Here is a 14,039-nt window from a genome sequence, read left to right on the forward strand (position 1 = left end):
ATTTTTCCTGTCCTAATATTTTTATTTGTTCGTGTTGAATTTTTGTGCAATGCTAAGACATAAAATATGCATTCCACTAACTCAAAATTTTTAGCACGCAACAAATAAATTAATATAAAATTTTTATCCCATTATGGGAGATCAACTATATAAATCTTTTTTCTCGACTGTGTTATATTCAAAGCCAATTTGTCAATTAAATCTAATAAAAAAATATCATTTATAATACTTTCTAATCAAATCTTTTTATATTTACATCTATCTTTCTTAACATAGGCCGGATCTAACACATCAACTATCTTATCTGAGTTGTTTCATAAGGCCAATGCTTTATATGACCAAACCATCTAAGACAACTCTCTAGTCATATATGCCATTGAAGCTATTTATACCTTTTTGTATATACTAGTTTCTCACTGTCTTTAAAGCTTCCTTTGAGACAGTTTTACAATTTTATGAAACAAAATTTTAGTACAAAAAATTTTAAATTAAAAATATTTGTACAAAAAAACTGTTTCATAAAATAATTAAAAAATTATCTCAAACAAAATATAAGTATAAAACCATTTGTCCACATGAGCATCCTCATATGTACAATATTTAGTTTTATGCTTATCTCTTAATGGCAATAGTTTACATCATAAATCATTATAGGTCCCATCGCTATCTTATTAAATTTTCTCTTAAATTTGAGAAATATTTTTCAAGAATAAAATTATTAATAATAGATAAAAATTACATCTTCCTTTCTCACCTTAAATAATTTCTTCCTATTTCTCATATTATTATTTATCACTATTTTTATCAATTTATTACATCAATAACTTAGCCTAAATCTTCTTTCTTTATTTTAAATTCAAGACAAATTTTACTTCATATTTCCTTGCTATAAAATAAATATCTAACACGCTAAAAAACAGAAAAATATTTTCAAATGCTTCCCACCAAATAACCCCTATAATCTAACATAATAAATAATTATTGTCTAAGAATTTACTAGATAGATTTTTTTTTTCTTTTCTTTTTCGATTCAATTTACAATGCTACAATTGCATCAAAGAAAATCAATAGAAGCAAGCAATCTCATATGATGGAAAACATAGTAGTAGTCATAAGAATCATGTGACTAGATACTCTCAATTGATGGAAAATACTAACTTTACGTATGCCCCTTGAAAGCCTAAGGTTTCATTTGGGATGACGGTCTTACTGCTTCTTAAAGCAGCTTTATAGTACAAAAATTAAAGCTGCTTTAAGAAGTAGCAAGAAAGATATCCCAAACTAAACCTATTTTGAATTCACCATCAATCAAATCCAAGTTGCAAGAAATTAATGCCGAAGCTACTCTTTATGGCTCAGGCAAAGAAAATCAGCACAAATTACGCCTCTTCATCAGCTGAGAACCAACTTGAGTTGCATGTGCCCATGGTGGCATATTTATTACAGAATTGTTGAAGAATTGGGCCATGACACCTAAGCCATGACCTCGCCTTATGAATATATGAAGAATTCTGACGCACTAAGTGGGTAGTAGATAGATTCAGAGCCGTTTGATCATCAGAAAATGTCTGGATGAAAACGACCTGGAATGGAGGTGGCCTCCTGAGCCCTCTGGAGATGAATCTTCAATGTATAATTGTTCAACTGCAACGTAAGTTTAAAAGGATTTGGATTATAATGCTCAAGTAAAAACAGGCGTTCTAATTAGTTTATCTTATTTTTATTTCAATAAATATGGGTGTATGAAATTGCAATTGGGATTCTTATGGAATGATAGAAAAAATTGACTATATTGTCTCCCTTTTCTCTCCCCTATTGTTTGGGTCCTTCATCTACACCTAAGTTTTCTCATTTGCTCCTGTTTCACCAACTTAACATTATTTTGGTAACGGAGTGAGTAGAGATTATTACGTGCGGTGTCCGGATCGTCCGGAGGCGAATCCGGACGCGCCACGCCACCCGGATGCATTAGGTCCCGGGTGATATGGCGCGTCCAGATTCGCCTATGTACGAATCCGGACGCCGCACATAATAATTTTCCAGGAGTGAGGCCTTCTTTTCTCAAGTTACCAATATCACCGAACATCAACTTGTGCATACCAGCCCACCATCCTGCTCAACACAATTCAGTCACAACCATTTGATCAAATCGCCTAAATTTTTTGAAGATAACCATCTTAATCCTAGTCTTGCATGGGGCGCAATTAAGGGAATGATTTCCTTGAGAAAAATAAAAAGATTATGCTTAAGAGTTTGCAAATTTAAATTCACCTCAGAAATACAGGCGTTATGATGATTGTACAAATGATTCTTCCAGATAGTGTTACTGAAAGAGCACAAGCTTTTGGCAGTCCCATCTTTTCTAGTGTGGATTATAATAAAGTATCAAATAAGCAAAATGTTGTTACTGAAAGCCTTGCCTAAGGAGTTTAATTACTTATTCTTTTATTTCAGGTTTAATTATATAAGTATATTATAGTCTTACCAAAAGTATTTGCTCATAAAATATATTCCTTAGTTGCTACAGTTTAGATCTCAAATTTGAGTCCTATTTGTTGTTATAATGATTTTCTTTAGCTCCTCTTGTGGGTTCATACTTGTACCCAGCATAATGCCCCAAAAATTACCTTGTGCCCATTTTATGCGTAACAACATCTTAAAAAAAGGCATATAAGAGCATCTTCCAAATAAAAAATTACTCTTGGATGCCTATTTATAAAATTCACAATTTCAAAACCTTTTACAAAGAATGTGACAAATGACCAAATTAGTCAAATCCTCCTTGAAAACTTCCATAACCATTTGGATCAAAACTAAAAAATTCATCCATTTAACTAACTTGGGTCAACTTGCCTGAGAGGCTGGAGAAGCCTATGGTCAGCCAAGTTGGTTACCAATCAAGTTGGATAAACTTGGCTGATTAGTTCAAAATTATGTTTTAACCAAGTTGAGTCAACTTAGCAAATTTGACCAACAAGGCTGAACGATTTGAACTGGATAGATTTTGTCAACTTAGAGGTAATCTATCTTATTTAGTAATGGTTGTTTGACTAATCACTTATGTCAACTTGGCTAGTAGAGATTATGTGTCACATTTAATAATGAGTGAACATAACCTGTTATTCTTTGATACCCTCGAGTTCTAATTTTTTACCAGAATATATAACTAGTAACCTACCATTAGCTTAGAAACCTTCCAAATGTTATCAATTACATGCTACATGAAATTTCATTGGACTAGCTACCTCTTGTATGCTTCCAGTAAGGGTGCAATGTGCTCTCCTTAATTACCTTCTTTTAAAACGAAGTTTTGTAAGTTTAATTGATATTCTAATTGTCTTCCGCACAATATCACTTCGTCAATTGTCAAGCATAAGAAGTTTTTCCATCTTAGAAAGACTTAGTATAATGCTCCCTATTGTAAAATTCTTTCTTCTTTGTATTTGTGTTAATATATCTAGCATTTGTTTATATTAATCTTTCTCCTTATCAAGGTTAATATTGATCCCTAAAAAAGATCTGGATTTAGGGCAATTTAGTTGCAATTATTTTGAAAACACTGAGGAAAATAAATAAATTGTATTTTGATTACTAAGAATTGTTTTATTGCTTGCAAATAAATATCGTACTTTTTTATTGTTTGTAAAGTAATTCATTGATCTCATCAAATTTCTCACATCAAGGGTGGAGAATGAGTAAGTAGCAAAAGGTTTATTCCAAGAAGTATTGAGGATGAAGAGCCAATTGTCAAGTCATTGTCAGTGGCTTAGTAGGAGAGATAGAAAGCATCCAATGAAGGAAAATGCAACGGTCACGTAGATTGTGTTAATGCCATCTTAGAAGGGGTTGGGATCATATATCCTGAGCAATGCAACATAGGTGGTCTTACATTTCAAAATGTAATGGGAAATGTGGATTTGAGTGGTATTGTTACAATGCACAATCAGAGGAGCGAGGCAATTGGGCGCTTGGTGAGGGGTATCAGAACAGCAATAACGAACGTCTATTCTTGTGATCCAATAGGAATATTACACGTAGGCATCTGTAATTAAAACTGTCTATATATAGTAGCACTAGTTTGTATTCAGGAGATATGAAAATACATTTCACATTTTCTCAGTCACAGTAGAACAAGAAAGTTCTTCTTCTTTCTCCTCTCTTGTATTGGCATTCGATTAAGTTTCTACATGGTATCAGAAGCGGGTTGAATCTCTGGACATCAACCCATGGCCACCTCCGCCGTCTCCGGCAGCACAGGTGCCACCACAGAATCCTCTCAGATCTACTCCTCACTCAAATTTATCATTTTCAATCTCAAAACATTAGTTACGCATCAACTCTCGTTGGAGACGTATCCTATTTGGAGAAATCAAATTCTCAAAGTTTTCAAGGCAAATGGCTTTGCCAAAATTTTGGATCCTCCGTCATCCGATGCTGGATCGTCAAGAAATCAAGAATTTGACGCCGACGACATTAACAGCTGGCTCATCACCGACCAAAATTTGGCGGCGGCGCTCTGCTCAACCATCTCCGCCCCTATCTTACCTTATGTGATGCATCTTGAAGCGACACATGAAATCTAGCATGCGCTTCAAGTAAGATTTCAATCTTCTTGCCGGTCAAAAGTGATCCAACTCAAAAATGAGTTACACAACATCTCAATAAAGAATCAGTCAATGCAAACATACTTGTCTGAAATCAAGAAGCTGGTAGACAACATAGCATCGGCCGGGGCTACCATTGATACAGAAGATATCATTCTATATATCCTCAACGGATTATCACCGGCCTATCAATCGTTTAAAACGACAATCAGAACAATGCAGTCTAATATGACATTGGAAAATTTATACGCACTCTTGATTAGCGAAGAGATACATATTCAAGCTGATCTTCAGCATCTCGCCATCCACACGGACAACAATATTTCATTGTACGCTAACAGGGGCGCGGCCGTCGCGGCAGGGGTCGCAGTAATCAGACATCCAGCTCAACTAACAAAACCGGCTCAAGATCTTCTCTCCAATGTCAGATATGTACAAAAAGAGGTCACACGGCTGACATATGCTGGCATCGTCACAACGCAAATTACATTACCCCAAAATAGTCATCCGAAAACGCCAATGCGCTTATGGTCACAGCAGATACCTCATCTACTGATTGGTATCTAGACTCCGGGGCGTCTACGCACATGACGAACCGCTCTGAGAATCTTGATCAAGCCTCAGCGTATACTGGATCCGACCACGTCTCGGTTGGGGACGGAAGAACTATACCGATCGCTCACTCGGGCACTGGTATTCTTCCAACCCCGGATTGTAAGTTGTTTCTATCCAATTTACTACATATCCCTTCTATCTCTCACAATCTTTTATCTATTTCAAATTTGGTTACCGCTAATCAAATCTCAATTACATTCTCGCCTGATGGTTTTATTTTCAAGGATTTACAGACTCACAAAGTCATACTTCAAGGCCCCTGTAGGAATGGGCTGTATCCGCTCACTGTCAAGAAAGAGTCTTCCCAGCATCAGGCAATGTCGGCTTCGCAAATGGAATCCATAAACTGGCACATTAGATTAGGACATCCGCACAACAGAATTCTCCAGTTGATCGCCTTCGACAATTCGTCGCTTCATATACCAAGAAGTTACAGTCCATGTATTCCATGTAAAGTCTGTAAGAGTCATAAGTTGTCATTTGATAACTCTGTACACATAACTCTTAATCCCTTAGATCTCATTCATTCAGATGTATGGGGGCCCTCCCCAATTATCTCGAACCAAAATTTTCGATATTATCTACTCTGTGTCGATGATTACTCGCGATTTTGCTAGTTGTTTCCTCTAATACATAAATCCGATGTCGCAAAAACGTTTATTAACTTTATTACGTTTATTGAAAGACAGACAGGTCGTAAAATCAAAGCCATCCGCACGGACGGAGGCGGGGAGTTTGTCAACAGCATTTTTCAAAATCATCTACAAGCCAACGGCATCCAGCATCAAACCTCCTGCCCTTACACACCCGAGCAAAACGGAGTTGTTGAACGCAAGCATCGGCATATTTTAGACACGGCGAGGACCCTTCTCCAGACGGCATCGGTTCCTCATTCGTTCTGGCCAGATGCTGTGACAACAGCAGTCTACCTGATTAATCGTCTCCCGTCTCCTAACAGTGCCAACCAAGCTCCTATTAAACTAATGTTCAATACTAAACCAGATTATTCTTTTTTCAGGACATTTGGGTGTGAATGCTTCCCTTTGCTTCCTCAACACTCTCGGTCCAAACTTCATCCGAATTCGACTTCCTGCATATTCCTAGGATATGCAGTTAATAAAAAAAGGATACAAATGCCTTCACAAAGACACAAATCGCATTACTGTTTCTCGTCACGTTAAATTTATCGAAAACTCGTTTCCTTTTCATCAAACTAATTCTATATCTACTACCACACCTCAGGACATACCAGCGTCAATGCTACTACCTACATCGGTAGTTCATCAGGCTCTACATCCACCTCCACAATAACTCAGACCCATATCGAATCATAATATCACAACTAATCTTCCATCGTGGCCAAGATCAACGGACAATTTCATTCATTCGTCTGACTCTCGTTCGGTATCAATACACTCTGATTTCGCTCAGCCACCCCGTCACCACATGGTCACCAGGAAGCAAACCGGATCACTTAAACCAATATGTAGACTCAATCTCTTTCATTCCACAACATCGCCTCATGAATTGCCCGAACCAACCAACTTCTCTGAAGCCAGTAAATTTCAAGAATGGCGACATGCTATGGCGGACGAGTTCCTCGCTCTACAAAAACAGGGCACATGGGATTTAATCCCACCGCCTCCAGCTGCTTCTGTTTTGGGATGTAAGTGGACATTCCGTAAGAAATACAATATCGATGGCACAATAGCAAGATTCAAGGCGTGTCTTGTAGCTCAGGGAAATCGTCAAGAACACGGGCTGGACTATGATGAAACATTTAGTCCGGTAGCGAAGCTTCCCACAATTCGTCTAATGTTCACAATCGCTCTCCATAACGGCTGGCAGATTAAGCAACTGAATGTGGCAAATGCCTTTCTTCACTGGGCATCAACATAGCCACTGAACCAGCTCAGTATTTCCTCTCCCAATCTTCTTATGCTCAATCCATTCTTCAACAAGTTCATCTTCTAAATTGTAACCCCTTAACCAACCCCTCCTGTACCAAACTTCCTTCTCAAATGCTGCAGGACAAGGAACTGTCGGACCCGAACGTCTATCGCAGGATCACAGGAGCACTGCAGTACCTAACGATAACACGCCCCGACATTGCATACGCCGTCAATATACTATCTCCGCATATGCATAATCCCGAGCCTCAGCATTACTATCTCCTCAAAAGGCTCCTGAGGTATATCAAAGGAACGTTAACGTTCGGCCTACCCATCACAAAATCCAGTCTTCATCTTCGGACATTCTCTGATGCGGACTGGGCGGGAGACCCGATCACACGCAAATCTACCTCTGGCTATTGCACATTCCTAGGTGACAACCTGATTTCCTGGACGGTGAAGAAGCAAAAGACGGTATCGCGCTCATCTACTGAGTCAGAATACCGCGCACTTGCAGCTGCCACAGCGGACATTCTCTGGCTACAGCGTCTCTTATCATATTTCTGCATATCTCTATCGGAGCCAACACATCTACACTGTGATAATACCTCAGCCATAGCACTCGCACACAACCCTGTGTTTCATGCCAGAACAAAGCACATTGAAATCGATCATCGATTTATTCAGGACAACATTCAGAATAATAACATTCGACTACTCCCGATCAGCAGCGTTGATCAGATCGCTGACATCCTAACGAAGCCTCTATCCACGGCACGGTTCAAAATGCTTAGGGACAAACTAACAATCCAACAAGATTCGTTAGCTTGCGGGGGGATATCAGAACATCAATAACGAACGTCTATTCTTGTCATCCAATAGGAATATTACACGTAGGCATCTGTAATTAAAACTGTCTATATATAGTAGCACTAGTTTGTATTCAGGAGATATGAAAATACATTTCACATTTTCTCTGTCACAGTAGAACAAGAAAGTTCTTCTTCTTTCTCCTCTCTTGTATTGGCATTCGATTAAGTTTCTACAAGGGGGAGGGGGAATGATTGATTGAGAAGATATGCAACTATAAATCTTTGGTTGTACGGTTTATTCATTTTTTGTTTCAACACTCTCAACTCTCGTGATCCCACGCTTCACTTCATTACTTGCCTTCTTGTGCATAAATCAATCTTTAAAGTGAATTTTAATTCTTTTCAATGAATTGGGCTTCACTTTATACTTCACATTCTTTTGTGAATATATATTTAGAATGAATTTTACCCCTTTTTGAAGAAGTTGTTTTTAAAAACCCAATCCACATAGATCAACAAGTACTCTCTACAATCTTCTCTGCATAAAACTTTCTTATGAAGTCATGAATTTCTTGTTAAGGCATGAAGACTAGTGTCAATTGACTTAAGCATAGAAGATTAAAACTCAAGAAGCGGTTGAAAATAAACTCCAATGTAAATCAAATGGAACAGGTGTACTTCCTTGTTGTCAACTAATATTAACAAAAACTTCTTGGTGCTATGACAGATGTGTATAAGGTAGAAGTGAGCTGAAATGTTATCCAAGTTACCTCCAATGTGCGGACTTGCTCTTGGTATTGACTAATTATATTCTTCAGCTGTTGCACTTCCTTAAGCTTCTCTGAAAATTCGGAATTGTGTTCATGTTGAATTGTAACAGCCCTCTTTAGAATTTGATTATCTCTCAACAAGCACTGCAACTGCTCCTTCAGAGAAGCAATCTCTTGCTGCCCCAAGTGAAAATGCAATAAAATCAGCACTTGTTGAATGAATTAAAAAGAAAAACTTCTATGAGCATAATTCTTCTGTAACTGAAATCTTAAAAGCTACAGTTTATTCATCAGTTACCTCCTTTGAGGAAGTAGATTGGGTAACAATCATTTGTTTAAAAGATTCCAAAATCTTAATGGCTCGGTTCCTGACATCATGCCAATCTGATGCGTTCATCATTTCTTGGACAAATATATCCACCCATGAGGATCCATGAGTTTCCTTTATTCCAAGATTAGACTCAACATTAGGAAAGACTGCAGCCTTCACTTCAGTATTCTGTGCATTTATAGCACCTACCTCAAGCAAGCAGATAAAAGTCTCAGTAAGGCATGAAAAACAAGCAATAAACATGAGAAGAAAACCTGAAGATATACTGTGTTGATTGTTTCCTACCTTCTCTTTCATTTTCTTCTGATTTGAGCTCTGAACTAATATAAACAGGTTTATCCCTCACTAAAGTTTCACCAAGGCAAAGAGCATGAAGATTCTTGATGGCATCATCAATGTTGTTATCATGGGAGTTTAGAATAGTTTCCAGGACCTACTCAGGATTGGTTAAAAAGCCAATCTGAAAATTCTTAAAATGAAAAACAATTGCATCCTATCACCATGACAGCAGCATTGTACAACTTACAAGGAGCATTTTCATTCATAAATGTAGGTTTTAATTAGATTTTATTTAGAAGAGTCCCTCCCTATACCCTACATTGGAGAGGACACTATGAATTGGGTACTTTTAACAAGACGCTTGCTGGAACATTGCAAGTAATGATAACTGACATAACACATAATGATGTGAAATCAAAAAAATTCCAACATAAGTTAGGGAAATACATAGATTCACATCTCACAATGAGCAATGAACCGATCCAAACAGACCTTGGAACTAGTAATCAGTTTGCTGTTTCATTACAGTCACGAATGTACCCAGAAAAATAGTTAGACTAGCACAAGTTGGTTCTCAGGTTCAGCTTCTGCAAGTGAACTGGAAAAAATCTGTAACAATTCCACAGGCAAAAATCACAGAAAAGCTGGAAACTTAGGTCTCTCTCTCACACACACGTATGAGCGTGTATATATATATATATATATATATATAAGGACTGAATTGGTCCCTTGACTCTTTCTAAAGGATCAAAATAATTCCCGATTATATAAAAGTCATAATTTGGTTTATTGACTCTTTAAAAAGGGGTAAAAAATAATAAATTAACAGTAGAAAGACTGAAGACCTTAATGTCATGAATGGTGGGAGGGTATTTATAGAAGGCAAACGGAGACCTGCACTTTGTCAAACCCCAGCAGTCGAGACTATAGCTTGGAAATGACCGAGCAATCTTTCCCTTCTTCCCATTGCGCATGCCAAATTCAAGCAATGCTAAACCCCAGTAATCGAGACTTTAGCTTGGTGTGGGCTCCAAAAATTCGCGCCCCGACCTCCTCTCTTTCGAGAGAGCTTTAATGAATTATGTTCCTAAGTACTTTCAGAAGGCAAATTGGGTTTGAAATAAGACACTACCCAGAGATTTCATCCACATTTTGCGAGGACTTTAGATATGAGTTCTAATTTCCTATAGATGCAAGCCCCTATAATTAATTACCCCTCCCGGTAACGAGAGAGAACTTTTGATTAAGGCATCAATAAAATTTCAATAATTATATCAAAAGATATCTTGATGTTTAAAAAATTAACTTTTTAAGTGGTTTCACAATCTTCCTTAAGTAATTTACGTTCTTATCAGTATCCTTATCAAGAATCATCCATAAAAAAGATAAAATTCTAGAGGTGACTTCTACAAGTTTAAGTGGTGGCTTCCGCCATGTAGCGCTTTATCCCACATAGGGTTCAAAAGATGACTCATATTTTGTACCACTTTGTCATGTATGACACTTAGTTACTATCTTCCTGCTGGTGCATTGCTTTGATACCATTTTATAACAACCCAAACTCTCAAATACAAAGGTATTATCCGTTTTGGCTTAATTGCCTCACGGTTTTGTCCCATTAATATAAATTCCTGAGAGGTCACACATCTCAGAATTGCTCCTGCAGGAGCACTCTTAACTTTGGAGTTTTTCAATAAAATTCCAACAACTACACCAAAAGTCAACTTGATGTTTAAAAGTTTAGCTTCTTTTTACTTAAGAAAATTTACACTAAAAATCTTAGAGATCCACTCGAGCGCCTACATCAGGAAATCTTCTAACGATCACTTGATTGATGTTGTTGAAACATTGTCGAAATGCCACCATCAGAACATTGCCCAAATGTCGCCATTAGAACACCATCCGACCACCACGATCAAAATACCACCCGATTGCTGTCATAGAACCAGCATGAAACTGTCATCATCACACCACTATTGCCCGACCACCATCATGTTCCTTTGACAATTGTTGCCAACTATGGCCCTTTAGCCAAAGTTAGCTGACTATAGTCATATGATCTCCATCGCTTGTGTAATAATTTCTGTCACCTAACTACGGTCTTCCAACCTCCATCATTCGTGCCCTATAATCTCCATCACATGACTATGATCTTCGAGCTTTCATCGCCTGTTTACAGTCATTTTACCACCATCATCCGACTACCATCCTCCAACCTCCGTTGCTTAAATGTGATCCTCCAAACATCGTTGTCTGACTACGGTCCTCCGAACTCCATCGTCTGGCTACGGTTCTCGGTTTCACAATCTTCCTTAAGTAATTTATGTTCTTATCAGTATCCTTATCAAGAATCATCCATAAAGAAGATAAAATTCTAGAGGTGACTTCTACAAGTTTAAGTGGTGGCTTCCGCCATGTAGCGCTTTATCCCACATAGGGTTCAAAAGATGACTCCTATTGTGTACCACTTTGTCATGTATGACACTTAGTTACTATCTTCCTGCTGGTGCATTGCTTTGATACCATTTTATAACAACCCAAACTCTCAAATACAAAGGTATTATCCGTTTTGGCTTAATTGCCTCACGGATTTGTCCCATTACTATAAATTTCTGAGAGGTCACACATCTCAGAATTGCTCCTGCAGGAGCACTCTTAACTTTGGAGTTTTTCAATAAAATTCCAACAACTACACCAAAAGTCAACTTGATGTTTAAAAGTTTAGCTTCTTTTTACTTAAGAAAATTTACACTAAAAATCTTAGAGATCCACTCGAGCGCCTACATCAGGCAATCTTCTAACGATCACTTGATTGATGTTGTTGAAACATTGTCGAAATGCCACCATCAGAACATTGCCCAAATGTCGCCATTAGAACACCATCCGACCACCACGATCAAAATACCACCCGATTGCTGTCATAGAACCAGCATGAAACTGTCATCATCACACCACTATTGCCCGACCACCATCATGTTCCTTTGACAATTGTTGCCAACTATGGCCCTTTAGCAAAAGTTAGCTGACTATAGTCATATGATCTCCATCGCTTGTGTACTAATTTCTGTCATCTAACTACGGTCTTCCAACCTCCATCATTCGTGCCCTATAATCTCCATCACATGACTATGATCTTCGAGCTTTCATCGCCTGTTTACAGTCATTTTACCACCATCATCAGACTACCATCCTCCAACCTCCGTTGCTTAAATGTGATCCTCCAAACATCGTTGCCTGACTACGGTCCTCCGAACTCCATCGTCTGGCTACGGTTCTCTGAACTTCATCGTGTGGCTAAGGTCCTCCAACTACACTCGCTCAGCTAGATTAGTTCGACCACCATCGCTCCATTACAGTCCTCCTACCTCGATCGTCCATCAACAATTCTCCAATAACTGTTGTCCGACTACAATTCTCCGACCTATGTCACCCAATTACAGTCCTCTAACCATCGTTACCTGATTATGATCCTTTGAACATCATTTTCATAATATGCTCCTTCCAACTAACTTCGTCCGACTACAATCTGTTTCATCACTTTACATGATTAATTCTTCCAACCACTATAGCCACCCAATTATAGTCATCCAACCACCCCAATTAGTGCCCTCATACTTCTTGACATGTATCATCATAAGAATTTACAATTTCTTGCATGCTACAAACAATAAGGAAATAAATCAGAGGTTGTCAATTTATTCCTTCACTGCTAACTTCACCCGAGACCATAAAGTCAATTTAAAGTGCCTAACCAAAAATCGATTGACGAAAAGAGAATCACCTTCCTATCCATAGAAGGGAACATGCGCAGAAGAACCGAGACCTTATCCTCGTCCGCGACTCCGACTCCGGCGATACGGATAGGCGAACCGTAGTTTGAGCAGCGAGATCTCTTAGTGGAGGGAGACGAAGCCGGAGATCCAAATGTTTCCTCGAACTCTTGGCGCTTCCCGCAGAAACCCGCAGTCATGGCAGCAAAACCCAGGCTCTAAACAAAACCCAAGGGTTTTGATTGAGGAGGCGAAGCCAATCACCCTGCCCGGCGCCAATTTTCCCTTTTCAACACCCTTATTTCTTTACCAAAATTTTCAGCTCTGCAACAAAGAACAGTGACTTCAGGTTAGCAATAGAAGGTTGCCACTCTCCGTCGTATTTCCATGTTTTTCCGGTCGGACGAAGAATGCGCCACCGCTAACCATCCAACAAACAGGACGGGAAATATTTTGGTTGGGAGCAGCCATCCGACCAGTAACTAGTATATAATATATATATATATATATATATATAATTAAATTAGCTCAAAATTTTAAGAACAAAAATAATAAAATAAAACAAATCAAATTATCATCATTTTCTGTGTTATTTTTTTATTTATTTTGATATTTAAGATTTAAGTTATTGAAAATATTTAAGGGATTTACATGCAAGCCACTGTTATTGAATTCATATGTATTATTGTAAGGCCGAGTTCGAGCCATAACAAATTCAAATTTGGCTTGCATAATATTTAGGTGGCACGAACTCGAGTTGTATCACCGAACCTTAGGCTCGAGCTCACCTCGTCAGCTCAAGCTCAAATAAACTAAAATAGATAAATACAACCCAACAGTGAACTAAAATACATAAATATGCCTTTAGAAGTTTACAAAGTCCATAAATAAATAAATAAATAAAATAAAATAAAAGCTAAATTTTCCAAGCCTCCAACATCTTTGAATTCAGTTTGTTGACAATCT

At 38.0% G+C, this 14,039-nt stretch overlaps 1 protein-coding gene across 1 annotated transcript; it reads right to left on the minus strand.

The window, feature by feature from the left end:
- Positions 1 to 1,016: 1,016 nt before the first annotated feature.
- On the minus strand, positions 1,017 to 13,539 carry LOC110107240. The gene is made up of 5 exons (XM_020837436.2): positions 13,085 to 13,539; positions 9,310 to 9,457; positions 8,992 to 9,209; positions 8,694 to 8,870; positions 1,017 to 1,644 (listed from the first exon to the last, which is right to left on the minus strand). The coding sequence occupies exons 1-5, from the start codon at positions 13,271 to 13,273 to the stop codon at positions 1,558 to 1,560; spliced, it is 819 nt and encodes a 272-aa protein (XP_020693095.1). The 5' UTR covers positions 13,274 to 13,539; the 3' UTR covers positions 1,017 to 1,557.
- Between the last annotated feature and the right edge of the window lie 500 nt (positions 13,540 to 14,039).

The sequence above is a fragment of the Dendrobium catenatum genome, unplaced genomic scaffold (assembly GCF_001605985.2).
Source record: "Dendrobium catenatum unplaced genomic scaffold, ASM160598v2 fragScaff_scaffold_43, whole genome shotgun sequence".
Classification (NCBI taxonomy): Eukaryota; Viridiplantae; Streptophyta; class Magnoliopsida; order Asparagales; family Orchidaceae; genus Dendrobium; species Dendrobium catenatum.

What these genes read in the sequence shown, in the direction of transcription:
- LOC110107240 (XM_020837436.2), bottom strand. Translation starts at nt 13,273, where the DNA reads ATGACTGCGGGTTTCTGCGGGAAGCGCCAAGAGTTCGAGGAAACATTT. An exon ending in TCCCTTCTATGGATAGGAAG is followed by an intron (nt 9,458 to 13,084) that starts GTGATTCTCTTT and finishes AATCCTGAGTAG; the next exon opens with GTCCTGGAAACTATTCTAAA. An exon ending in AGCAAGTCCGCACATTGGAG is followed by an intron (nt 1,645 to 8,693) that starts GTAACTTGGATA and finishes CTTACGTTGCAG; the next exon opens with TTGAACAATTATACATTGAA.